The sequence below is a fragment of the Leptonotus elevatus genome, chromosome 5 (assembly GCF_054856555.1).
Source record: "Leptonotus elevatus isolate MCC_2025b chromosome 5, RoL_Lele_1.0, whole genome shotgun sequence".
In the NCBI taxonomy this organism is placed as follows: Eukaryota; Metazoa; Chordata; class Actinopteri; order Syngnathiformes; family Syngnathidae; genus Leptonotus; species Leptonotus elevatus.
In genome coordinates, this window is record NC_141243.1 from 8,900,826 (window position 1) to 8,926,700 (window position 25,875).

General features: G+C 40.4%; 3 protein-coding genes across 6 annotated transcripts in view; 1 reads left to right on the forward strand and 2 right to left on the reverse strand.

Moving 5' to 3' along the window:
- Nucleotides 1–243: 243 nt before the first annotated feature.
- lipg (lipase, endothelial) lies at nt 244–7,083 on the reverse strand. Its single transcript, XM_086075918.1, has 10 exons — nt 6,795–7,083; nt 5,282–5,454; nt 5,014–5,193; nt 3,871–3,982; nt 3,571–3,789; nt 3,245–3,487; nt 1,900–2,020; nt 1,577–1,804; nt 1,403–1,507; nt 244–931 (listed from the first exon to the last, which is right to left on the reverse strand). Exons 1-10 carry the CDS (start codon nt 6,862–6,864, stop codon nt 919–921), a joined length of 1,464 nt encoding a protein of 487 aa, XP_085932044.1. The 5' UTR covers nt 6,865–7,083; the 3' UTR covers nt 244–918.
- Nucleotides 7,084–10,433: 3,350 nt separating this feature from the next.
- LOC147173574 (E3 ubiquitin-protein ligase KCMF1-like) lies at nt 10,434–19,264 on the forward strand. The gene is made up of 7 exons (XM_086077177.1): nt 10,434–10,631; nt 11,898–12,065; nt 14,448–14,587; nt 14,662–14,763; nt 15,471–15,651; nt 16,425–16,743; nt 18,212–19,264. Exons 1-7 carry the CDS (start codon nt 10,616–10,618, stop codon nt 18,537–18,539), a joined length of 1,254 nt encoding a protein of 417 aa, XP_085933303.1. The 5' UTR covers nt 10,434–10,615; the 3' UTR covers nt 18,540–19,264.
- A 1,170-nt stretch (nt 19,265–20,434) lies between these two features.
- The window catches only part of slc20a2 (solute carrier family 20 member 2), a 44,189-nt gene continuing 38,748 nt past the window's right edge, over nt 20,435–25,875 (reverse strand). For all 4 annotated transcript variants that reach the window (XM_086075470.1, XM_086075467.1, XM_086075469.1 and 1 more), the window contains exon 11: nt 20,435–25,369. In XM_086075470.1, coding sequence (XP_085931596.1) covers nt 25,205–25,369 — 165 coding nt within the window. In that variant the 3' untranslated portion in view covers nt 20,435–25,204. The remainder of the gene's footprint in view (nt 25,370–25,875) is intronic.

Consider the following 25,875-nt stretch of genomic DNA (forward strand, 5'->3'; position numbering starts at 1 on the left):
CTGCATTTATACATCTGATTTTGGCTCAACAGAAACAAAGAAAAAAAAAAAAGATATGTGCAGTGGATAGCGGCCAACCTGCCGAAATTTGCATAATTAGCATTCATTCAAATACATGGGGGGATAAAATAAAATGTAAGCCCCCCCACACACAAAAAAAAATGTATTTGATCATTTCCATAGAAAAATCCAGGAATTTTTCCAACCATATTCATACAAAACGAAGAAGCAAACTAATAGAAATAACAGGCAAATTCATTTTATTTCCAAAAGGTTATTTACATATGTACATAAACACACCCCACAGAACATACAGTAACACTCTGCACAAAAACAGTCATGTGCAACGAGATCAGGATCTCTTCCAAATGTACAGTGTATCAATAATCTCATTCAGCAGCAGAAAGGCACACTTGTTGGTCACAAACACCCCACACATACAATTACTGCATCTAGGAAGCCACTCAACACTAACAAGGGATGTGCTATGATAAATAACATTGGTCTCGCAGTGCTTCATTTTTGTTTTCCATAAATTAAAAAAAAAACAACAAATGCATTTAAAAATATACAGTACAGAGACTACAATAGCTGGTCTATTTCCACTGACAGATATTCTACCTCACTTAAAAGGAACATGCCGTAGCTTGAGTGATCTTTTAAAGATCGCCTTGACCTCAGTACCCCCCCGCCCCGCCTGGCCTCTCAGCACAGGAGCAACCGCTCCAACTTTCCAGGAACCAACCATTGAGGTGCACTTTAAAATGTCCGACACCTCAAACCCCTCCCACTGTGCGCTGATCCTTCCTCCTCCTTTTGAAAAAGTGCTCAGGTAAAGCGAAGGCTGTGCTCTACTCGCTTTAGCCATGTTGGGTCCCCGTGGTCGTGGTGCATGAAATTGTCTGAAGTGGCAGGGCTTTACATGGGCACCCTGGGGATGAAGACAAAAAAATATTTAAAAAATAAAATACAATTGAGTGGAATAGGCCAATGCATTTCAGGGTTAGTCACTATGCAATTAAAAGGAGTAGCCAAATTACACAATATGTTAAGTTGTACAAGTTGGCAAACGAAATTAGAAGCTATGATGGTAAAATTAAAAGCTAAGCTAAAAAACGATGGAGGTAGAACCATCAATTTTTTTGTGCGCTAGCAAAGGAGGAATAAGAAGCAATGCTATAGCAAAAAACAAAGCAAAATAATAATAATAAAAAAATAAAAGGGTTCTCGAGCTGACAAAGAATTAGAAGCAATGCTGGCGAAAGGGGTCAAAGCCAAGATGACAAAAAAAAAAAAAAAAAAAAAAAAGGTGAATATGCTGACAAAAAAAGAAAAAGAAGCAGAAGCTAAACTATAGAACCGTGTTTTAAAAGTTCGGGAAGGCGCCTCATTGGTTTCTTACCTTTTTCTTGGTTTCACTTCCCAGCCATCACGACACTTGACAAACGTTAGCGAGTCACCGGGAGAGATTTCTGTTTTTAACGGGTCTTGGGCACAGAAGGTAAACCTGAAAAACAAGAACTCATTAGCAAACGTAATTAACAACAACAACAACAACAGAGTGTTCACCACTCACTTCTTCTGCGTTTCTCCAGCTTTCACGCGAATCCGTCGGATTGCCAGCACAGGTTTTGAAGGCTTGGCATTCCAGGCAAAGAAGCTCTTCCTGATGTTCTTCCACACCGAGTATAAAGACTCGCCGTCAGCTTCCCAGCTCAGGTGGATCTTCAGCAAGTCGCCGATGTCTTGCTCGGTGAACACCAAGAAGGTGTTGGTCATGTTCAGGCTAACGACGTCGTCGTGCCTATATGTGGAAAACGCAGAGAAGAGTTAGACCAAGTCGGCTCCCGAGCATCGTGGTTTTGAGTCGCTTGAGTCCACTTTCAACGAGCTACTCACACGTCAACAAAGATGTCTTCCGTGTCATTGTGCGCCCCGATCAACTTGACGTGGAAGGTTGGGTCTGCGTTGTCCGCCTGCTTCCTGTTGAACACGTGCATCTTCATCTGGTAGTGGTAACCTTTAGGATAACGCAAGTGGGTTAATGATTTAACAAGTCATTCATGTGCAATCACGAGACTTTAGGTTAATAATAACAAGACGCAATAAAGTGGGGGTGCGCCTTCTCTCTCGGGATTGTTGATGGAAATGTGTTTAAAACGTTTTTAGAAAGCTTCAACTCCTTTTTAGCCAGCCGGTTTGGGTAAAATGGGAAGTAGAAGCTGCACTGGTAAGAGAAAAATAAGTAATCTAAGTTAGGGAAATGGCGGCAAAGTTAGTGGCAAAACAAGCCGAAGCAAATCTGATAATTGAATTAAAAGCAAAGCTGGCAAAAGAAGTCAAAGTCAGGTTGCCAAAAATTGAATGGATTGTGTGAAAACTAAATTGTAACAATGCTGACAAAGGAAGATGATGCTAAGCTGGCGGCTAAGTTAGTTTGGCAAAACAAGTCGAAGCTAACCTGGCTATAGAAAGATTAGAAGTAATGCTAAAATGGCAAAGAAAAAAAATCTGTCAAATATATGCTGGCAAAAGAAGACCAATATATGATGGCAGAATTTTTTTTTAAGCAATGGTGGCATAATACATGTATCCTGGGAAAAGTGCTAGCTAAAATGCTAACCAAAGAAGTCAAAGCTGAAAAAAGAAAATTGAAGCAATATTGGCAAAATTTGACAAATCAATGCTGGCAAAAGGAGAGTGCTAAAATAAGGTAGAGTTAGAAACAATGCTGGTGAAAGAAGTACAAGGTAATTAGCCAAAAGAAAAGTGTCCTGGAAAAAGTGCTAGCAAAAATGCTAAATGCTTGCCAAAGAAAGTCAACCGCAAAGCCGAAAAAAAGAAAATTGAAGCAAAACTGGAAAAATTTGTCAAATCAATGACGGCAAAAGAAGTAGAAGATGTGTTGGCTAAAAATAAAAAATAAAAAAAAGATAATTGAAGCTATGTTGGCAACAGTAGTCAAAGCTAATTAGCCAAAAGAAAAGAAAGTTGAAGCAATGGTGACTAAATATGAGGAGGTATAGTGGGAAAAGTAGAAGAATGCTGGCAAAAGAAGTCAAAGCTAAGTTGACAAAAGAAAGTTGAAACAATGCTGGCAGAAGAAGTAGAATTACAAGTATTCTTCAACTTATTTATAGCTTTACGGGCAAGAGAAGTCAAAGCGATGTTACTTTCCTGTTTGTGAACAAGATGCAATAAAGTTACAAATTACCAAGTGTAATACCCGAAGTTGGTGACTCACCTCCAAAGGGAGAGTCGGCACGAGTCTTCAGGTACATTTTGCTGTTGCGTCTCTTGCGCATCTTGCGGGTCTCGTATCCGATGTTGTTGCAGCGGTTCTTGCGGCAGCTCAGGCATATGCCCTTCTTGAAGCGGACCGGGTCGGTGCACTGGTACGCGAAGCTCACGTGGTCCCGGTTCATCAGCGAGTCGACAAAAATGTGCACAGCTCGCTCGTGTTCGCATTTCATCACCTCCATGAAGTCTGGAGGAGGTCGGCGTTATTGGAAGCGGATCGACTGGGGGGGGGGGGGGGGGGGGTTGAGATAATAGAGTCGAACGACTTACTTCCAGCCATGGACAGCACGTCGCCCAGCGAGCACCCGGGTTGGACTTCGCCTCCGTTGGGGTAGATGTCCACGTCCCCGATCGGCTGTTGGATCCCGATGCTCACTCCTAAGGCTTCCCGGGTGTACGTGTGGAGGACGTCCACAAAGTCAGCATCGTCCGGAGAAAGCCGCTTCTCCTCCTCCACGCCCTCAAACATCGGCCCCGCTGGGTCCAAACCTAACCAAAATAACACATCGAACTGATTAGTTTGTCACTCCCATTTTATAAATGCTTTGGGAACATCAATTGATAACATACCGGTGATTCTCCCGACGGATCCTCGCACATGCGTTCCCGCGTAGCCCGCTACGTGAGCCCCTAAGCTGTAACCAATCAGGTGCACCTTCTCCAGAGGCAAATGCAGCTCATCCTGTTAAGAAAAAAAAAAAATGACGACATCAGCAGCTGCTACGATGAACAAATGCTGGTTGTTAGCCAGCCACGCTCAGTTAACTTGGACAAGGCCTTCTTCCACGCTACGCCGCCTTTGCCATCTGTCCCGGCGGAAGACTCTTTGTCCGGCCTTACAGCATGGACACAGCCCAAAATCTCTTTCTGGCTTGGCATTTTGGGGACTGATCACATTTGAGCGTTTTACTCAACTCTAATTTCATGGTAGTGATGTGATGGAACTTCGAAACAAAGTACAGTCATCTGTCTGTTTTCTATACATTTCCTTTGTTAGGGTCACAGGACACCTGGATGTTATCCCAGCTGACTTTGTGCGAGATACACGCTAGACCCTAGACCAGGGGTCAGCAACCTTTACTGTCAAAAGATTAATTTGAGGTCAAAAAAAATTATCTGTCTGGAGCTGCAAAACATTTGAACATTGTGATGAATAAAAACAGTGTTTTTGTGAGCTAATTAGTTAATTAAAGAGAATAAAGAGATCATTAGTGCTGCACCATAACACAAAAATATGCAGCATTCAATACTTGGAGATTCATTTTCTTCTACCTTTCATCTTCAAATTTTTCATTTTTTCTCTCCTAATTTTTCCTTCTTCGTTTTTAGACTTTTCTGTCTTTTTGTCAATTTTCTGACATTTTTTGCAATTTTATGGACATATGTTAATTTTCTGCCTCTCATCCTTCTTTTTGGGACATTTTATGGCTATTTTATTTTACTTTTTCTACTCCTGCCTTTCTGCTAGCAATTTTCTGACATTTTTGGCAATTTTACGGTAATTTTTAGGACTTTTTTTGTTTTTGGACATTTTATAGTTACTTGAACATTTTCTTCTGATTTTAGTGTAGTGTTCCCTGGAACGTCTGACCCTTTCATTTGGTACATAAGCTTTGCTTGAGCAGGTCTGCAAGAGGCCTTCAGGGGCATTCCACTTTCAGTTCATCGAGTGAGATATTGCGAGCTTTCAGTTCCACACATTTGGGAATTTACCTGAAGCCAGTCGAGCATGACGGCGATGTCCCTGCCAACGCTGTCTGTGTAATTGACGGCGTCTGGGTACAGCTGCTGGGCCATGGAGAACCAGTCCACCACGACCACATTGGCATCGCTCTCACGCTTCATGACAGCGGCCACCAGCTTGTGCATCCAGCGCTCGAACATACCACTCATCTAGACAAGAAATCGCGCACCACCGTTAATTCACTGCTCTTAAAAATCAGCCAGACGCATTCCGAAAAAAAAAGTGTTTTCAACATACTGTCCAGCCGTGGATGATGAAGATTGTTTTGGCTGTGGCGTTGAAACCGCACTGCTGCAGACATTCCTTGTTTCCGGCATTCAGGTAGCAGCCCTCCTGGTCCAGATCCAAACTCTTCCTCATGTTGTACTTGACGGTGACGTCCACGGGGACACCCGCTGACTCATCTCCACCTTTGGGGAAGTTGCAAGACAATCATTTTACGGACTCTAAGAAAGTTATGGGGGGGGGGGGGGGGAGCCTCAAGCACCAGTTTCAACAATGGACATAAAAAAATGGTGGACATCTATATCATGACAGGATGTACGAAACGTCTCACATGTTTTAAATTAAACAGTAATTCCACAACTCCTACGAGGGAAATCGCCCAAATGAGCCCCAAGTGGAATTTGGTGTACGAGACAGAAAGGTGACACCAAATTGACAAACATGGTGTCCAATATTGGCCGATCATTTCAAGAAGGATTCTCAGAAACAACAGTTTCACCAATTGACATGGAATTTCGTCCACATAATGTATCTGTCATCACAGGACGCACAAAAAAAAAGCTCATTAAGTCGGCTGCTTCACCAAATCTGAAGCTACCAGCATCAGATAAGTTGACAGTCAAACACAGTGAAAACTATGTTAAAAAATTGTGCCCCATTCTATGTGACATCAACTTTAAAGAAGTTCCTAATGCATATTGGGTGTTCCCAATCTCAATATATTAAAAATCTTATTTGGGTGGGAAAAAGGTAAGGGCCCATTTTTGTGGCATTCATTTGGCCGGCTGGATCAAATGCTCCATGAGCCGGTTGTGTATGTTTCTCACCCATCGCTCTAAAGCCACTTGGACCAAATAAAACCATATTTCTCGGAGTTGATGACTTACACACAGCTGTGGTAGCCATATTTTTGCATAATTACACATCATTATGCCGCTCACAAATCTATGGGAATACAAACACTGTGACTCTCCATGCAAATGCATTGGCATAACGGTGGTGCGAATAGAACTATTACAGCATTAGCTTGACTATAACATTTTATGTGTAGGCCCTACCTGTATTTGTTAGGTAAACTGCTTTGAATTGGACCAATGAACTCGACAGCCCCACCGTTGGATACGGGCCACAAAAAAAAAAAAAAAGAAAAAAAAAAGCCGAATGAGTTTGGCGTAAAACGTGGATTCAGCAGGACATCTCATTTCCTCCTCAGTGTGTCAAAGGTGGCGTGTCCCCATTGCACTTGTCCCAAAAAAGGACACGTCGCTTTTTGAGCATGAGAGAGAATCCATTCCCGTTTTTCTGCATCACTCAGCCCACTACACTTGCTCCGTTTCTAATTAACTATTCGCCCTAGCTTGGAATAAAACAAAGGCGGAAACGAGCCGTTTGACACACTTACCGGTTATACTGGAAATATAAAACCCACGCACAATAATTGATAAATGAAAGGAGGCGCGCGCAAACCATTAAAAAGAAATTATAAAAATGAATGAATGAATGATAGAAAAGGCGCATTTCTTACCATTTTGTCCGTGCGTAAAAGCAGCAGCGCACAGCAGAAGAATCCACAGCAAATTGGTTTTCGTATTCATTTAAAAAACGATTGTTTTGGTTTGTTTTAAAAGCGTCTTTGTATGGTGGCGGCGTTCCTGCGTGACAAAAGAGCACGTAAAGCCGGCCGTGCTGCGTCTTGGTGGGTCAGTCAGTCGGTGGTGGCTCGGTACGGTTCGGTGCGCCCTCACTCCCGTGACCAGCACAAAAATTGTATGAACTAGCATCTGGGCGCTCATTAGAGTTTTAAATAGTTTCCTCCAGGCTTCAGTCATCTGATCATGGGCTGATATCCCGCGCGTCTGATTGGTCAAGCCCCCGTTCGGGTACGTCGGGGGCGTGGCCTACGTGAATGAAGACGTAGTAAGACGTGTTTCCGAGAGGTAGGTGTGTGCGACCATAAAAAAAAACACACACGCACACACATAAACACAGAAGGGGGAAAACGTGCTGTACTACAATGAAGGTCATCTATTTGTTACCCTATTCAAACAATGTGTAAAATGAACACATGGCTGGGGGGGAAAAGTGGGTGTGGCAACATGCTTTTAACATGAAATTCCATTGCTAACTACTACAATAGCAGCCTGCACTTTCACTGGAATGTCTTAAAAGGCTCATACAGAGGGAAGGAGATTGGGTGGTGGTGGTAGTGCTGGGGTGTTGGGGGGCACCCTGGGGCACCATCCCCCATGAAAGACCCCCCCCACACACAACCACCCCATCCACCATCCTTCTCCTTTCTTTGCTTGGCTGTCCTCCAAACCATCAGCTTAGTTCACTCTCAATTGATGAGGCCGAGAATGGGCGCTACAATAACAATAGAACTGTGTGTGTGTGTGTGTGTGTGTATGCAGGCATGATCGGTCACCAGCAAGGCAAGTGTCAACTGCCACCATGGCGGTCCACTACTCTTAATACGGCCTAATTGTTAGTCCAATTGTAGAGGGCCAATTGAAAATGATCACTTTGGCTGCATGATTTGACACAAAACCATTGAACAGTTATCTCGACATCATTGGAGTGGCTCGTGGTTGACTTGGATAGTCATGCAGTTCAAGTTTTAATATTCATGCAATCCTACTGTAATTTGAATAAACAAAGGGGGGGGGGAGTAAACAGCTGTGTGTGTTCATGTTTATATTAACATCCCATATGGTTGTTCCTGCACCTAACCTTTTTGCCAGACCTGGTTCCAAAAATGTGTTTGTGGCTGTGATTTAAAAAAAAAAATTTTTTTATTTGGATACATTTTGACCAACACCAGAGAGAAAATAGTGCCATTTGCTGGCTAAAGAAATATAGAAATGTATGTAGGCAAAAGAAGAGGCTGTAAAAGTGCTGCTGGTAAAAGAAGAGGAAGAAGAAAACACATATTGTAGAGGTTATGCTGACAAAAGAAGTGGTAGATTACAAAATAAGTCGAAGATAACAAAAGCTAAACTAGCAAAAAAAAAAGGTTGTAGAAATTAAACTAGATGAAAAAGAAAGTAGTAGAAGCCAAGCTGGTAAAACAAGAAAGGATGCTGGCAAAAGAAAACGTAGAAGCCGTGCTAGCAAAAGAAGCAATGGAGGGATGATGGCAAAAGAAGTAGAAGCTATACTGGCGAAAGAAGTACAATTTGACACTGTGTTGGCAAAAGAAGAGGAAAAGGAGAGGCTCTGCTGGCGAAAGACAGAAGCGATGCTGGCTGAGAAGAAGTACTGTAGAAGTGATGCTGGCAAAATAAGTGGAAGCGGAAGTTGTGCTGGTAAAAGAAGTAGAAGAAAACAATCCATCATTTTGTCGGTTGACATCATTCTGTTATCAACTTTGCTCATTTGTGACTTGATAGGACGTCTCTCGTTTCCAGACATGAGATAGTGGATTCCAAAATAATATGCCCTAATTAGACAAGGGTCATGTGGGGATGTATTAATAGAACTTACAGCTTGTGAAATGATGAGCACGCTACTGTATCTCTGCAGAAAGTTGACATGGGGATGAGGTTATGCAATATAATGTGGCGTGACATTAGAGCCACTCAACACTTCTCCAGTGAAAACAAATAGAAGAAGCAGTTGTGTTAACCTTCTCTTTCGCTTCTACGTCATGCCACTTAATTGGAAACATCCCACAATGTTCAATAGAAAACTCCTATGGGGTCCGATGAGCTGATGTCAGACTTGCATTTGCGTCAAGTTGAAATGCTTTTGGGGGGGTTTTCCGTCCGCCAACTGGCTATTCTGAGTCCTTACTGTGTTCAATGACGAGGTCCAGTGAGACGTCGTTAAGACTCAGAGGGGGGAAAAAGTGAACCAAAGCAAAATTAAAGCCCCTTTGTCTCCACTCGTGCATGCTACGAGAAATATGACAAAAAGCCATAGACATACAGTAAATGAAATACATTTATATATAGAAAAGATACCTTAACTGCATACAGTCAGAGCCTGGATTTGAACCACTGACCCTTCAGTCACTGGAAGATCTGTTTGTGCACAGTTAGCGTTTTACTCTTTAGCAGAGGCCTAGTGGCCAGATCAGACCCACCACATCACCAAAGCAAAGCAAATTATGTGTGTCAACTTCAATGATTCTTACTCAAATCTGTACCAACAATTTTAATTGTCATACAGTATGTAATAAATGTTTCATTTTCTTGTTACCAACCACCGTTATACAGTAACCTGAACAATAGCAGAACAAGCTATTATCCTTGCCTTCTGATTCCAAATACTCGTTAGCCATCAATTTGTTGTGTACTGTACATGCAACAATACGACGAGGTGATGAAACATTTCTATAGGTTCACAGACATAACATTCATAACAGCCGTCTGAGTGAAACCACAACAACAACGTGGCCTGTGACAAAAATGTGTTTGACACCCCTGCTCTTCAGATCAGCGATTCTTAAATTGTGGGACACGGACTCCCTCTAGTGGTATAAGAAAAAATTACTGCCTAAGTACATTTCAGTTGTATTTCACTTTTAAACATTTACCGTACGAGTCATCCATCCATTTTCTACGAATGAGCTGGAGCTTTTTTTTGTGTGTGCTGACTTTAGGTGAAAAGCAGGGATATGATATTAAATGATATGATATTATATTATGTCATATTATATTATATGTTATATTTAAGTTATCATTCTTATTATTAAATTGCTATTCTTCTATTTTCTATTTTAACCTCTTTTTTTTTTACTGTGCATTCTGTGTTTTTTATGAACCATACGTCTGCTGAATAAAGCTGATGATTATATTATTTATATGATATGATATATGATGTCATGTTATTATATTTAAGTTATTGTTATTTTAGCATTACTGTTCTTTATCTCTTTTAACCTTTTTTTTACGGCGTATTCTGTGTTTTTATGAACCATACGTCTGCTGAATAAAGATGATTATATTATATTATATTATATTATATTATATTATATTATATTATATTATATTATATTATATTATATTATATTATGTACCGAAAATGGATGTATTACATTTCATTACAGTAGGCTTTCACAATTTTGTCCATGCCATGTTGACGACAGCCGGCTGCTTGTGGCTCCATAACAATGACAACACCGCCATCTTGTGTCCGGATGAGCGATGAGCCGAGCGGTGACACAGCAGGAGGCGGACAGAGGGAGGGCAGCAGCAGCAGCAGCAGCAGCACACCGGATCCTTCATGAGGGAAGAGGCCAGGGACAGCCAGGCAGCCCCGGCTTCTCCTTCTCTTCTCTAATATATTCCTTGTTTCGCTTTTACAAGTCAGGCCCGAGCTAGGGGCCGCTTTGGGCTTCGTAGGATGTCCCGTCATGAAGGTAAGAAACACGGCGCCGATTTAGCGAGCAAGGTCGGCGTTTGTCAGAAACGTTGACGGGAGGCGGCGGGGGGGGGGAGCGCCACCGGCTAAGCGAAGCTAACCCAGAATGTCTTACTAGTAGTCGCTGGGGCTAATATTAGCATCGTGGACCCGTGATGACTAACCAGTAAACATGAATGTTGACAAGTTTGATGGTTAAATAATGGCTTACGTGCGTGTTTTAATCATTACTGCAGTCGGAGACGACGCTGTCAAATAGGCGGAAGAAGCCCAGAGAACGTCTGCTAAGTAGGGCTAACGCGCTATAGTTAGCATGGCGGCTAACAGAAGTCAGGCTGCGGGTTGGTTATGGTTACCAAACTGGGCTGAGGTGGGGGGGGGGGGAGTGCCGAGAACAGGCAGCTGTGAGTGGGGGGCGAGGCTGCTCTCGCGCGTCGCCGCTTTCGCTGTAGAGCCGAGCCGCCTTCTTGCTCTTAAAGTTGGCCCTTAATACCTTTCAGCTTGAAGAGCTAACGTGTGTCAAATAATCAGCAGAAGCATGTCCTTGCGGCCAACCTTGTCCGGGCTTCAAAAAGTCCGCCGTTAATATTGAGACAGGCCGCCTGACACGATGAAGGCGCTCGTTTTAGATGATAAAAAGTTCAATTGCATTTGCATCACACGACTTGGCTAATAGCAGCCCGTTCGTTGAAAGGCTGCTTAATCGGGCCCTAAACTGACGTGTACACTGTTTTCATTCATCGAGAAGGACATTAACAGTCCAGGTCAACTTAAGTTACAATTACAGTACTGTGCATTATTATAACTACTGCGAAGTAGTATACTGCAACAACGGTGCGTTCAAGACTGAAAGTGACTGGTTGTTTGTCTCTACAGTATGTAGCGACCAGTCCAGGGTGTACCTCACCTCTTGCCCAGTCAGATGGGATAGGCTCAAGCTTAAATGCTACTCCTAATGATGACATCCTGTTAAAAATGGATGGATGGACCGAATGATGTTTATAGCAGTGAGAATGTGTGGGCTAAACATGTCGGGGCTTTTAATAACAGTTCTGTATTTTATATTCCATATATTCCCCACCCTTGAATGAATGCATAACAAGTCTGTTACTCTGCTTTAATCATCAGAGTTAGTTTTATTTATCTCATAAATCAACAATAAAAAGCGCATGAATAGAAAGCAGGTCCTTGTCTCGTAGCCTATGAATGATTTGCTGGGGGGAAAGAACCTGACACTGTTTTCCTTTCACGTTTGTGTCCTCAGGCGTGAGCTGCGACGCGTGTTTGAAAGGCAACTTCCGAGGCCGACGCTACAAATGTTTAATCTGCTACGACTACGACCTGTGCGCGTCGTGCTACGAGAGCGGCGCCACCACCACCAGACACACCACGGAGCACCCCATGCAGTGTATATTGACACGGGTCGACTTTGGTGAGTGCTGTTGACAAAACTCCAAAACGAATAGGTCATGAATTTAGTGATTATTTATTCACAAGCTCATGCAGTGAGTGCATCGTGAGTGTGTCTTGTTGGGCTGGATTGTTGTCTTCAAACGTCCTTTCACGTCCACAGTTTTTCGTCCATTTTTTTTTTTTTCAGAAAATCAAAGCTCTTGTTGAACACAAATAGGGCACTCGAGTACACTTCAAATGAGAAGTGCGTTTTTTTTAAAGTTTTTTTTTTAACTCTCACAGATTAACATAGTGTCTTAATAAAAAGGACTCTGTGGTCTCAAAAGTACTCAAATGACAAATAATTATATCACACATAACATTTACTTGTAAACCTATGTTACTTAGTTTTGGCAGGGGTATTCTGCCTAATGCAAATAAGCCACTGCTCACCACGCCTGTTGCACAGCTAGGTTGGTGTGGGTTTTGTTACCATGACGACTGGGGTTAATGCTTAGGAGTTGCGACAAAGTGAAAACAACAAATAGCCCATGAGCAGCCGTAAAGATTCCATTGTGTTTTCATGGGCAGAGGTAGCACTTCATTTCCTAGCTGGCATTTTGTTAGCCCAATAGCTTAATTGGCTAAGTCATTTTTAACTTACTGTCAAGATAGACCGATATGTTTTTTTTTCAGGGCCGATGCCAATTATTTCTAGTCAGGGAGGCCGATAACCGATATTTGGAGTTGATATTCATTTTCTGTGAAAAAAGGGGTGGGGTATTGGCGTTTTTTTGTTGTTTTTAATACAAATGCCAATCTTGACTCTGTTGTAATGCCTTAAAGCATATTTATTTCTGACTTTTCAAAATGTAGATTTTTTTTAAATCATATTTTTTTTTAATCTTAGACAATCTTTTAATTTTCTAACAAAATGTTCAGGGAACTCCCAAGGTTATCAGTACGTCTTAAAAAGTGAAATGGAAACTAAATACCATAGCTCTCTATAGTTTTTTTAAACTCATTCACTGCCATAAATTCATTTAAAAAAAAGATTATTAAAAATTAGAGGCGACAGGCTATTAACATTTTTAATTGTAATTAATCCTATGACTTACCTCAAACGCACGATTAATCGCAAATTTTATATCTGTTTTATATGTACATTGAATAAAATTTCTAGGTTTTCATACTCTTGTTAACAAAAGTGGAAAAAATTAAACTAATAGAAATAGTTTAAATGAATTTTCGACGTTTATAGCCGTCAATGGCAGTGAATGAATTAAAAAAAGAAAAGATTATTAAAAATTTGGGGCGTCAGGTGATTACAATTTTAATCATGATTAATCACATGACTTCACTAGTTAACTGACGGCTAATCACAATTTTTTATATCTGTTCTAAATGTACAATAAAAAAAATCTAGCTTTTCATAGTCTTGTTAACAAAAGTGTGGGGAAAAATGTTTAACTAATAGAAATAGTTCAAATGAATTTTTGACGTTTTTAGCCGCCATTGGCAGTGAATGAGTTAATACATTTTTCCCCAAAATTGAAAAATACCTTTGCTTTAATATCAAACAAAAACAAATGGTTTAGAAGGTGCCCAGGGTCAGCAGCATCTTTTATAAAGTTAAATGAAAATTTAAATAAATAGTTCCCTGAGATTAAAATGGCTTTAGATTTACCTTATATTGGCCGTCAGATTTAAAAAAAGAAAAATAAAAGAAAAAAGTCTTAACAAATTGAGTAAATTCAATCACTCAATCACACATAAACAATGAAAATAATTAGATACGTAGATTTTTAAGAGAGAGAGAAAAGACCGAATTACACTACAGCAGTCAGACTTTCGTGTCAACTTCAAAAGAATGTTCTCGAGGCATGAAGCAATTCCAAGCTGATATGTTACCTTTAGTTATGCCACCATTCTGCTGTTCAGGGACAAATGCTGCATTTGCCATTTGATCTTTCTCAAGGTCAGATCCATTCTATACCACAACAAGCCATGACAAAATCAGTTTGGAACTATAATAAGCCCACTTTGGTAGATTTAGCCTGCGCTCAATTTTGATGACTTTGTTTGCTTTTGAACAAACAAACAAATAATCCTAGTACTGCATTCAATGCAAACGGAGCAAAACCTGCTTGTGTGAAAGTTCCTTCGTTTGCATATAGACAGGAAGGCGCTGCAGTGATGAATTTGCCCCAGAGCTCAACAACGTACAATAAAAAGCTGGCAATTTAGCATTTTGTAAATGATTTCCCTTTTTCCATGCAATTGGCTGGAGACCGATGAGACTCAAAATTGCCAATGAATAGATCTTGAACTGGCTCCTTCTCAACTGTTTGATAATCAACACTCGGCTTTGCAGTTCTGAACGGATGAACGTACCGTAACGTGTCGTCCTCTCCGCCCGCAGACTTGTATTACGGCGGCGAAGCGTTCTCGGTGGAGCAGCCCCAGGCCTTCACGTGTCCCTACTGCGGCAGGATGGGCTACACCGAGATGTCCCTGCAGGAGCACGTGGCCGCCGAGCACACGGAGACCTCCACGGAAGTGGTACGTCGCTCTCCGCATGTTTTTCACACGGCATAACGTCGTGTGAGAACATCGTCTTTTTTGTTGTCTCGCAGATCTGCCCCATATGCGCAGCGCTGCCCGGCGGAGACCCCAATCATGTGACAGACGATTTTGCTGCTCATCTCACACTTGAACACAGAGCACCCAGAGACCTGATATCCTTTTTTTCACTTTTTGGGGGGGTTGTTTTGTTCAAACAAAAGAAAAAAAGGCAATTTGCTTGCTCGTTTTTTTCCTTCCTAAATACATTGCCAAGGTATCGGATCGGGACTCTGCATCAGTGGATTTTAGTCAGGTTACTTGGTCTCGGACTCGGGTGCATAACAAAGTGATCAGGATTTAAAAAAAAAAATTAAATATATATATTATTTTACTAAAGAACCACAAAAAAAATACTAGGTTTCTTTTTTTTTTTTTTTTTTTTTTCCCCTGGTGGGATGAAGTGTTCCCCCCCTTCCCCCCATGTTTTTATTTATTTTTTTATTAATAAACTTCTTTCTTTCGTTTTAACTAGTTTTTTTGTCTGGTAGGAAAAAAATTCTTACTAAAAACTCGTTTAAAAATATATATATATTTTATTTTTATTTTATTTTATTAGAGGATAAAGCTGCATTTAACACACCACCTGAAAAACCGATGTGTTTCTCCTCCCCAAGGGATAAAAGCATAAATGTTTTATTTGGTTTAAACCACCAGACATTTTAAAGGTGTCATGTAGTTGTAGTTAAAAAAAAAAAAAAAACATTTTTTAAAAAGTAATTTGCTTTCGACTTTCTTCGGATAATATTGAATCAACATTTTACTCTCCAGAATCCACTTATAATAATTCAGAGAAAAATGCTTCCTTAACTGCACTATTCACGACGAGTCGAGCGGCGTGCGGCACGTGAGGCGGATGTTCCACCCCGGGCGCGGACTTGGCGGCCCCCGCGCCCGCAGGTCCAACATGCACTTCACCAGCAACACCACCGGGGGGCTCTCCACCAGTCAGAACTCCTCTCAAAGCTCCAATTACAGCCGAGAGGCCATGGACCCCATCGCAGGTGCGTCACTAACCAAGCCACCATGTCGTTTATTGCTACGGTAGCGGGGGGTGGGGGGCATTTTAGTCCGGGTGAGTGGCTGGAATTTGCCCCCGTTGGCTCCAGCTGCGTCGTAATGAGGCTGATGGCACTCCTCGCCACCCGCTGGGCCGTTAAGCAGACGGTATTGTGGAGCTGCCACTTCAAGTCATTCCAAATGCAGTTGCGAAGGGACACCGTGTTCGTTCGCTGGCAGCCATTTCAGAACATTTTGCCATTTGCAAGAGTCACAGAATATTTTGTTCAATAATTTACCAAATTTACCTTCCTAAAATATCCTTCTTTTCACCTGCCATTCTTTTTCTGTTATTTTATAATCAGCAGTAGGAAGGAGGTAGGTTTCACAAAATGCAAATTTCAAATTGCGCTGATTTCGTATCTAAAATGGGGCATCGATGCCATCTACTGGTGGGTGTGCATCGATAAAATTGACAGTAGAGCAATATGAGACGCTCCCCCACCCATCCCCGTTGAAATAAAACACAACTACCAAGCAGTAATGGCAAATCCAGGTCCAGAAAGTAAAAACCCTGTCACAGTTTGGCTTTAGCTAGCTAGCTCCCATGGTGCTCGTTTACCTGTTGGTGAGCTAGCTCGCTAGCATCAATGGCTAAAGCCAAACTGCGGCAGCGTTTTTACTTTCTGGACCTGGATTTGCCACCTCTACGTTCCAATATTTGTTATTGGCCCAAAATTCTTGTCCATTTCAACAAACTGTTTCCGGTTCCCCGCAGAGCTTTTATCGCAGCTGTCGGGCGTGCGGCGCTCGGCGGGCGGCCAGCTCAGCTCGGGTCCGTCGGCCTCGCAGCTACAGCAGCTTCAGATGCAGCTTCAGCTCGAGCGGCAGCAGGCGCAGGCGGCGCGCCAGCAGCTGGAGACGGCGCGCAACGCTACGCGCGGCGGGCGCGCCAACGCCATCCTCAACGCCAACTCGGCCGCCGCCAACAACTCTAACTTGAGTGCCAACCACAACGGCAACCCTGGAACCAACGCCGGCCCTTCGGAGAGCCCCGCCCATCACACGGCGCACAGCTCACACTTTCTACTCAGCAGGTCAGATTCTTCTACAACTGTGGAGTAGCAGGGAAAATCCACTGGCGGAAATTGTTTTTTTTGTTTTTTTTACTGAATAAATGTTTTTTTTTGTGTTTAGTTAGTTTTTAGTTTAGTTAAGTTAGTGTTTTTTTACTTAAAGAACTTTCTGGCAGGAAAATGTCCCCACCCATTTTGTTGTTTATTTCTTTAAAAAAAACTAAAAACTTTTTTTTAACTAAAGTTTTTATTTTATTTTATTTTTAAAACTTTTCTGTCAACTAGTTTTTATTTATTTATTTTACAAAAAAACGTCTCTTTTTTTAACTGGCGGCAAACACCCCAATTTTTTATTCTATTTTACTAAAGAACTAAAAATACTTTTTTTTGTAACTACCTCTTTTTTTCTTAGTTTTTTCTTACTGTTATTATATATAAAAAAATAAAAATAACTTTGATGGGAAAAAGTGCCCCCCCCCCCCCATTTTTAAAAAAAAATGTACTTAAAAAAATAATAATTAAGAACTTTTTTTTTTTTACTAAAGAGCTTTTGTTGCTTTTTTCTGGTGGAAAAAAAATGTTCAAACCCCATCCCCCCCTCCCATTTTTTTTTCTAGTTTATGTTTTTTTTCCCCTAAAACTAGGGGGGGTTGGTTACTAGTTTTTTTTTAACTGGCGAGAAAAAATATGTTCACCCCCCATTTTTTTATTTTATTAAACTAAATAACTTAAAAATAATAATAATAAATACGTTTTTTAAACTAAAGACTAAACTACCACCCTCCTCCCCCCATGCTTTTATTTATTTATTTGTTTGTTTATTTGTACTAAAACGTTTTATTTCTAGTTTTTTTTTTTTTTATGTTGGGAAAGATGTGTCCAAACACCCCAATTGTTTTTCATTTGACTAAAGAACTTAAAAAATATATGCTTTTTTTGTTACTCTTTTTTTTTCTCTGCGAAATAATTTTTTGACTGGTGGGGAAAAGTATTACATCCCACCCATTTTTTAATACTTTTTTTCCAATAGTTTTTTTTAACTGGTGGGAATTATATATATATTTTTATTTTTACTAAAGAACTTTTGTTGTTTTTTTCTGGTGGGGAAAAAAAAATTCACCCAACCCCCCCCCCCAACTAGTTTTTTTTTTTTTTTTTTTTTAATAAACGAGTTTTTTTTCCTGGTTTTTTTAAATTGTCGGGACAAATGTGTTCACTCCCCCTTTATTTTTATTTTTATAAAGCTATTGAATGTAGAATATTCCATTTCGAATCGCTACTGCCACCTGCTGACGAAAAATGAAACCGCACATACCGTTCTTCACATACACACCACGCACATTACGTCACATCCGCAGACAGGGCGCGGGGAATTCGAACCCGAATCCAGTCTGAAAACTATTGGCCAGAGGCTTGCAGGAGTACCCATTGTTAACATTGTTTATTTATTTTACTAATAAACTTTTTTAAATGTTCTTTCCGCCGGCAGGCTGAGCGAAGCGCGCGTATCCGAGGCGGAGCGTCAGGCGTGCGAGGCGCAGTGGGCGGACAGGAGCTTGTTTGTGACGGAGCTGCTGCTGTCCACGCTTCTGGCCGACCACCTCGACGACGACGACTACGACGACGACGACGACGACATCGCCGACCACTACCGCCGCCGGCACCGTCCCGGCTCGCTGCGCAACTTAACCGACTTCCAGTCCATGGGCTGCGTGGAGGTGATGACGCTGGACGTGGCGCTGGAGAACCTCAACTTCAAAGAGAGCAGCTCCGCCACCCCCCCTGCCAAGAAAGAGCCCCCCGCCCCGTCCCTTTGATGGAGCAAAAAGACTGCGATTCTTTTTTTGTTTGTTTTTCCTTTTTACTCCTCACTGATTTTGTCATTTCAACCTCCCTCCCTCCCATGTCCGTGTGTACGTGAAACACGAGTTAGACGAGTGAATGTGAGAGACAACTATATAAATCTATTATAAAAAAAAAAGGCAAAAAAATCTATATGAAAACTGATAATCACTTAACTCACGCTGGCCTCGAGAAGGCCCCCCCCCCCCCAAAAAAAACAACTGCTGTTACAAAGCTAATACGCATGATCAAGCTTCATGTACACACACTCTGATTGACAGTCGCACCCGTGTCCCCCCGTCTTCATATGTCACCTGGCTTTCTAATGACTGGACACACTACGAGACTTTCTATCAAACACAACCATACACTCTTGACTTTTTGTGTGTGCGTGCGGTCTCCGCGCCTCGTAAATGCAAAGAGGACCTGGAAGGAAGTGAAGGGAAATAAAGAACCTCTTTAATCCCCCCCCACCCCCCTGCTAACTTCTCTCCTGGCTGCGACGGATGTGTCAGGCCTCGTGAAGAAGACGTGCAATGTATGAACTTGCAGGCTCAGTCGACCTTTCAGTGTGGACCACAATAAACATGTTTTGGATGGAAATTAACTAACAAAATACTGCTGTTGCACTCTCACTCTCTGGATGTGTGTGTGTGAGTGTACATGGTTTTGTATCTTACAATACAATCTTCAAGTTCCACTTGTGATGACTCCATTTCCCAGAAGCCTTTGCACTTTAATGACTCGCTTGTGATGCCAATAGGTCTTACATAAGCAAAATGGTGGTAGGCATAAAGTTAGGACTGTATTAAAAAAACATGAAGATGTGTGGGTAGATGCTATAAATCATCGCCTGCCAGCAAGTTTCATTTCCCACATGAAATATGACTCACAAAAACACAACTTTAGACATAACAAATGCGAGGAAAAATAAATGGATAGTGTGTATCTGTCATGGCAAACTTCTGGTGCAATTTGTCTTAAGTGACATTTAAATTCATTGTGGGTTTCCTTCCGTGGAGAACCAATTGATTTGAAAGTCAAATTCCGTTTTCAGGAGAAACTTAAGAGAATGCGGGAATTATTCATTACATCAGCTGGAAATCTAAAAACAAAACACACCAACATTTAATAAAATGTTCATCTATTAATATTTGCTCATTTTACATAGAGAACTAGAAGTGTTTTTCAGAAAATTTTGACTTTCCTCAGTTTTTTTTTAAAGAGATATTGCAACTGGTAAAATTACAACATACTGTATATATTTTTTAATAACATTACAATTTTATACGAATAAAAATTGCAGTTTTCTTATTCTATTGATGTTGCAAGATTTTTCTCGCAATACTGTATTACGACTATTCCTGTAATATTCTGGCTTTATCGTAATATGATGAATTTATGCCCACATTACGACTTATTTGCAATTTTAGTCCCATAATGACTTTTTTTTTTCTCTTATTACGACTTTATTCCCATGTGACTTTTTATTCATAACTCTAAATTCCAGCAATGTTACATTTTTCCTCTTAATATATTTTTCTCTCACAATAGCTACTGTAATACAACTTTTTCTTATTACATCTTTTAATAAAAGTACTGTGGGACTGAAATATTACATTTCTTTTTCGTGTAAGACTTACATGTAATTAAAATGTCACAAAAGGATTTCGCATAAAATCTTTTTTGGGTGGGAGACAAACTTCCTTGACACAAAACTTTTAAGTTTTAACCGTCCCCAAGCAAGATGCCAGACCTCATCAAAATACACAAAAATACTGAAAATGCTCAATCTAATGGACTCGAAATTGGTGAATGTGTAACGAAATGTAAGAATTCACGAAAAAGAAAGACACAACACAGTAAAATGTAAGTGTTCTTTGTAATTTTAATTCCCATAATTTAGTTTAAAAGCAGACATTGTTTTTCCTCACTAAAATCTTAAATAAGGACATTACAGTACGACAGAAGCAAATCAGAGTAAGATTTTGTTGAAGCAGGCTACAGTTTTCATGTTTATTATTATTATTATTTTTGTTAAATCCATACATTAGACGTGATGCAGCGAGCGGACAGGAAGTAGCGCTAAACATTCAAAAAACGACACTGAGCTGGAAAAGCCCGCAGGCCGGCCGAAGGTTGGGATCACCACGTTCTACCACGAGAATGCACGCACGTCAATCACGCTCCAACTGGCAGCTCCACGAGAAGACGCGAGGGGGGGAGGGGCTAGCACGGCGGGGTGGGCGGAGCAACGAGCGACGTCGACGTCTTCGAGCAGGCAGAAGACGAAAGAAATGGCACATTCCGGTGTGAAGTTAACAGAAAGTTCCTGTAATCACACCGGGGAAATGTCGCCGTCTACTGGCGATGTGCAGACGGTACATGACGCGAGATGACCACTATTTTGTACCGAGCAAAGTTATCACTGATTCGTAAGTTACTTACTTGGACAGTGAACACTTGGACCTTATTATTTGAATTTTTGTAAAACGAAAACACATGAAAGACATTCTTGGAAAAAAATCCACAGAGCGTCGATTTGTGTCATTTTACTAAAACATGACTCGAAATATTGGGGGGGGGGGGGGTGTAATGGCAAAAAAATCCAGAACACAAAAAATGTGGTAAGATGAAACAAATTGGTTTGTTTGCTTTTTTATACACTTCATACAAATGAGTTTTTCATTTTGGTGAATTCACACTTCGAAATTGTGGGGGAGGGATCATAGAAAAATATGCTTCCAAAATCCAGATGCCGCTGAATTGTCATTTGTATTATTTAACAAATGTGGCGAGGTGGGACAAAACCCCTCAGTATACACATTATTCGAAATCAAAATGTTAATTTTATAAAAAATTCTAAACTCAAATAAATAAAAAAAAACACCATTTGAAATCAAGCGCTTCCATGATGCAGTCTCAAATTTTTTTGGGTGGCCATTTCTTGGCGGTCGATCTAAAAACTATTTAAATTTACCAAGAAAAATGTCAAAAAATCCACGCGGAAACAATTAATCACCTTCGCACAGTAAAACATTTTCTGTTTAGCTGATTAAATAACAAAAAATTACAGTATTTGAATTCTAAAATTTCATGAAAAATATGTAATTAGAAAATTCCAAATACAATTTCAAATTTTGTCATGTGGAGCATTTTATTTAAGAAAAAAATTTAAAATAGCAAGAAATATCAAAAATGGTTGGGAGTGTTTTTGGGGGGACTATTCAGTCTTTGCCTTTATGACTTTTACAGCATCTTTTTTTTGCACTTCATATTTTATACTTTTTTTCAACATAATTTGTACAGCATTTTAATGTTTACAAAGGCAAACGTTGAATTTGAAGGAAAAACATATGAACAACCTAAAAATCAACGTGAAGTGTATTCCATCCGAGTGTTCACTGCAACAGGCTTGCTCGTAAATATTCATGACTCAGATGTGTTCATTAGTTCGTTCCATTCGTCATTTATTGTAACGCACACGCTGCCACTAGAGGCCGATGTTTACTGTCACTTCCTTTAGACTTTTGAAGGCTGACATTGCTTGGACAAGGCAAAATGATGCTGGTGGGAGTAACCAACAAAAAAAAAAAATGGGGGGAGGGGGGGAGTTCTAGCATGTTATTATCAGCCCACGCTAGCTGGTGGCTAACAATCGCCCTTTTACAGATGCTAACCAATTCCGACCACGCGTCTCTGACAATTATTTTCCATTATTGCCAAATTTGAGCCCCCCCCCCGCCCTCTCTCGCTCACACACAAGCAACCTTCAGTAAAATGTTGTCCTCATAAACACTGTCCAGTTCAACTTTTACCCACATTGTGTAATTTTGACCCTCGCCTCGCCATTTGTCTTCCATTATTGCTGTATTTTAAGCCCTCACCCAACAAATGAGTAACCCCAATAAAATATCGTGCCCACTGTCCAGTTGATCTTTTATTGTCATGTACGGTAACTTTGACACGCATTTTTACTCTCCAGTTTTGGCCCAGCGGCTACGCGGCTCGTGCTAGCAAGATGGCCGCGGGCCTGCGCTATTTCCCCAAGCAGGAGGGAAACAAAATTACAAAGTATGTCGTCGTTTGTCCACAAAATCCAAACACAAACATGGGAGGTTCCGTTTGAAACTATCGGCAGCCGACGCACGCCCGCGGTTAAAATATTGTAGAAAAATATATCGTTTTGATGAAAGCTCTCTAGTTCAACTCTTTTAGTTGTAGCGTTCAAGTGGCGCGGGGAAGGTTAGCGCTGGCTGCTGCAGCTACAAAAATAACACACAAACATTTCTTCTCTTTCTCGCTAGACACTTCTGGTTCGTGTGAGAACGCTCATTGGCATCGTGAGGCAAGTTGACGTTTTCTTTTTCCCCCCAGTCATGATATGGATACTAACAAAGAGTGTTAGGGCCAAACGGACAAAATAAAATAAAATAAAACAAAAGCAATTCATTACATAATTTGGATTAAAGTTGTATGCTATGCTGTATTTTTTTAAGGTAAAATAGGAGTTACAATTACAATCTTTCATATTTTTGATATAAAAAAAGTCATAAAATCATAAGAATCAAGTTGTATATTTTTGAGGCAAAGGTTGTGTATTTTGAGACTGACCGTAATGTTACAAAAATAAATGTGGATATTTGAGATTAAAAAAAAGTCACATGTTGCATTAAAGGCGCGTATTCTTGGATGAAGGTTTTTTTTTTTTTTACAAATGGTTCAATTAAAGTTGTATATTTTCAATATTAGTCAACAAATATGAAAATAAAGTTGTTAATTATTTTAGATTAGATGGAGTATTACAAGCGCCAAGTTGTGTATTTTTATATTTGAAAAATTGTAATACAACAATAAAATTGGATATTTAAGATAAAATATGTTCAAAATTATTAACATAATACTATCACAATAAAGCTGAATATTGAAAAGCAAAAAGTTATATACTTATATATATGTTGTATATATATATATATATATATATATATATACACACACACACACACACAGTATTTCCACTTTTAGATTAACCCATTTTCTTATATTTGAGAAAAAAGTCCTGTATTTTTTTTTGTCGTAGTTCTATAATTGATGTATATTCCCTTTTAGACTATTGTCTATTTTATATATTACAAAAATATCCAACTCCATTCTTGTAAAATGATGACTTAATCTCGTAGCGTGATTATGTTTTTCGTTTTGGTGTGGGCCTAACACTCGTTGCTAGTTTACAATGTAAACACCACAGTACGTAATTCTTGAGCACGGAGGAAACACAGCGTGTTACAAAAGGCAAGTGGCTAACACATAAGCATTGATTTGTTCATATTCGGAAATAAAGTAGGAAAAGAGAAAATAAACACCATAAAAAACTTGATTTTGTTCAGATAAATTAAAACAAAATAAGATGAATGCTTTTGTTCATCGACCGGTCACATGACCCAGTTGAAAAAAATCAGTACTGGTGACGTCATTCTACTTGCTAGGAGTCAAAACAGCAGGTTTTGGAGGAGCCACACGTGATGAAATACAGTAAGCTCTGTATATTAATATTCATATTAATAATAATATTGTACTGTTTTGATATGACACGTTGAGGCATTTCGTTCGAGCACATTTACCACGTGACAACAAACAGAAAGAAAACAAACAAAAAAAACGAGCGAAAAAGGCAGATATGAGCATTTTTTTGTAGCATTTTGGCTTCTGGCTGCACCTTACACCTTTTGAAAAGTCACCATGGCGATGAAAATAGTTGACTTTGGCACAATCTCAAAATAATCACCTTTTTTCCTCTATTCTTCTAATACAGCCGCCTAGCAGCTAATAGGTCCTCCTCTTCCTTTGATTCGATTGGCAGTTGGCAAGCAGCTAAGTGGCGCACTACCGCCACCTATCAAGCCGCCCTGATATTACACCAAGGAGCCAATTTTCTCCTCGTTTCTAATCGATAGATTTCTCATAAAAATAGCGTGATGAAACACACTCTGAATATGACATCATGATGAAAAGGTGCAGAGAATAACCCATTTCCCGAACGTTTAAAAAAATACAACAAAACATGATTCACCCTCCCGCCCACATCTTTCCCCTTCAAACTCTTGAAGGTCAGTATTTACAATACAGATTTACGGTATAGTACATCAATTAAAAACCCATACAAACAGACACACACACAAAAAAAAAATCAACTCTGTAGTGAATCATGTTTTTTTTTTTTTGTATGGTATCGTGATCAAAAATAAAGAAGCAGTCTGATCAGCCCTCTACCCACCATCATCATCATCATCATCATCATCATCATCATCATCATCATCATCAAAACCTCCACTTGTAGCTGTCTAACGTGAGATGGGTTGGTTGAGCACACAAAATCCCGTTTACTGATATGATTAATATGTACAGTTGCTTTGTTGGAGTAATAATTGCTTCAACCACGTTTTGTATTTTTTGGGAGGCGCAAACGTGAATTTGAGCTTGTTATGTACAGTACTGTAGATTGTGAACCAACCCTCCTCAAAGCCTCTTTTTTTTCCCCCCCGCTTCCTTTACCTCCACCAACCCAGCAAGCGAGCAACACTCTGGCCATTCTTCTCGGACCCTCAGGTCCTCCTCCGCGGCGGCGGCGGCGTCTCTCCGCTCACACGTAGGGCAGGATGCCGTACACGAAGACGGCCATGACGGCGGCGCTGAACAGGCCGGCCACCGGCACGGTGACGAACCACGCCAGGAAGATGTTCCTGAAGAGGCGCCAGTCCACCGCCTTCTTGGAGCGGATCCAGCCCACGGCCACCACCGAGCCCACCTGCGGGACGAGGAGGAGGGAAGGCGCGAGAGAAAACGCCGTCAGTCGTCACGGTGTGGAAAAGGCAAAAATGTCACAGCAAAGACACTGCAGAGGACTGCGGGCTGTTTTTTTTTACATGCATTTAATTTTACTTATACAATGTTTGATTGATTAAATTACATATAAATAAGTATTAGCTACTTCCTTCTTAAATAATTGAGTTTTAACAATATTTTTTAAACTGAATGAAACTCAATTGCACTCAGATTTACTAAATGCGGTATATGCCAAAATTGTATTACTATTACTATTACTAACTATTATTAGGTATTGAAATCTCATACTATCAATTAATTTGTAATTATTTAGATTGTTTTAATCCAGATTACTCTGGAAGCCTCCCCGAAGTCCCTGTGGTAGAAACGGGCCTATAGTATACCCCCAAAAATTATAAAAACAAATTGTACTGTTCTTTTAAAATTAATTAAATTATTCAATTAAAATAATAGTACCAAAACAGCCTG

Bases quoted from the DNA above. Each gene is read 5' to 3' on its own strand.
- LOC147173574 (XM_086077177.1), top strand. The intron at 14,588-14,661 runs GTACGTCGCTCT...GTTGTCTCGCAG, and splicing joins CGGAGACCTCCACGGAAGTG to ATCTGCCCCATATGCGCAGC. The intron at 15,652-16,424 runs GTGCGTCACTAA...GGTTCCCCGCAG, and splicing joins GGCCATGGACCCCATCGCAG to AGCTTTTATCGCAGCTGTCG.
- lipg (XM_086075918.1), bottom strand. From the start codon at position 6,864: ATGAATACGAAAACCAATTTGCTGTGGATTCTTCTGCTGTGCGCTGCT. The intron at 5,455-6,794 runs GTAAGAAATGCG...ACTTCCCCAAAG, and splicing joins TTTTACGCACGGACAAAATG to GTGGAGATGAGTCAGCGGGT. The intron at 1,805-1,899 runs GTGAGTAGCTCG...TTCCACATATAG, and splicing joins GAAGACATCTTTGTTGACGT to GCACGACGACGTCGTTAGCC.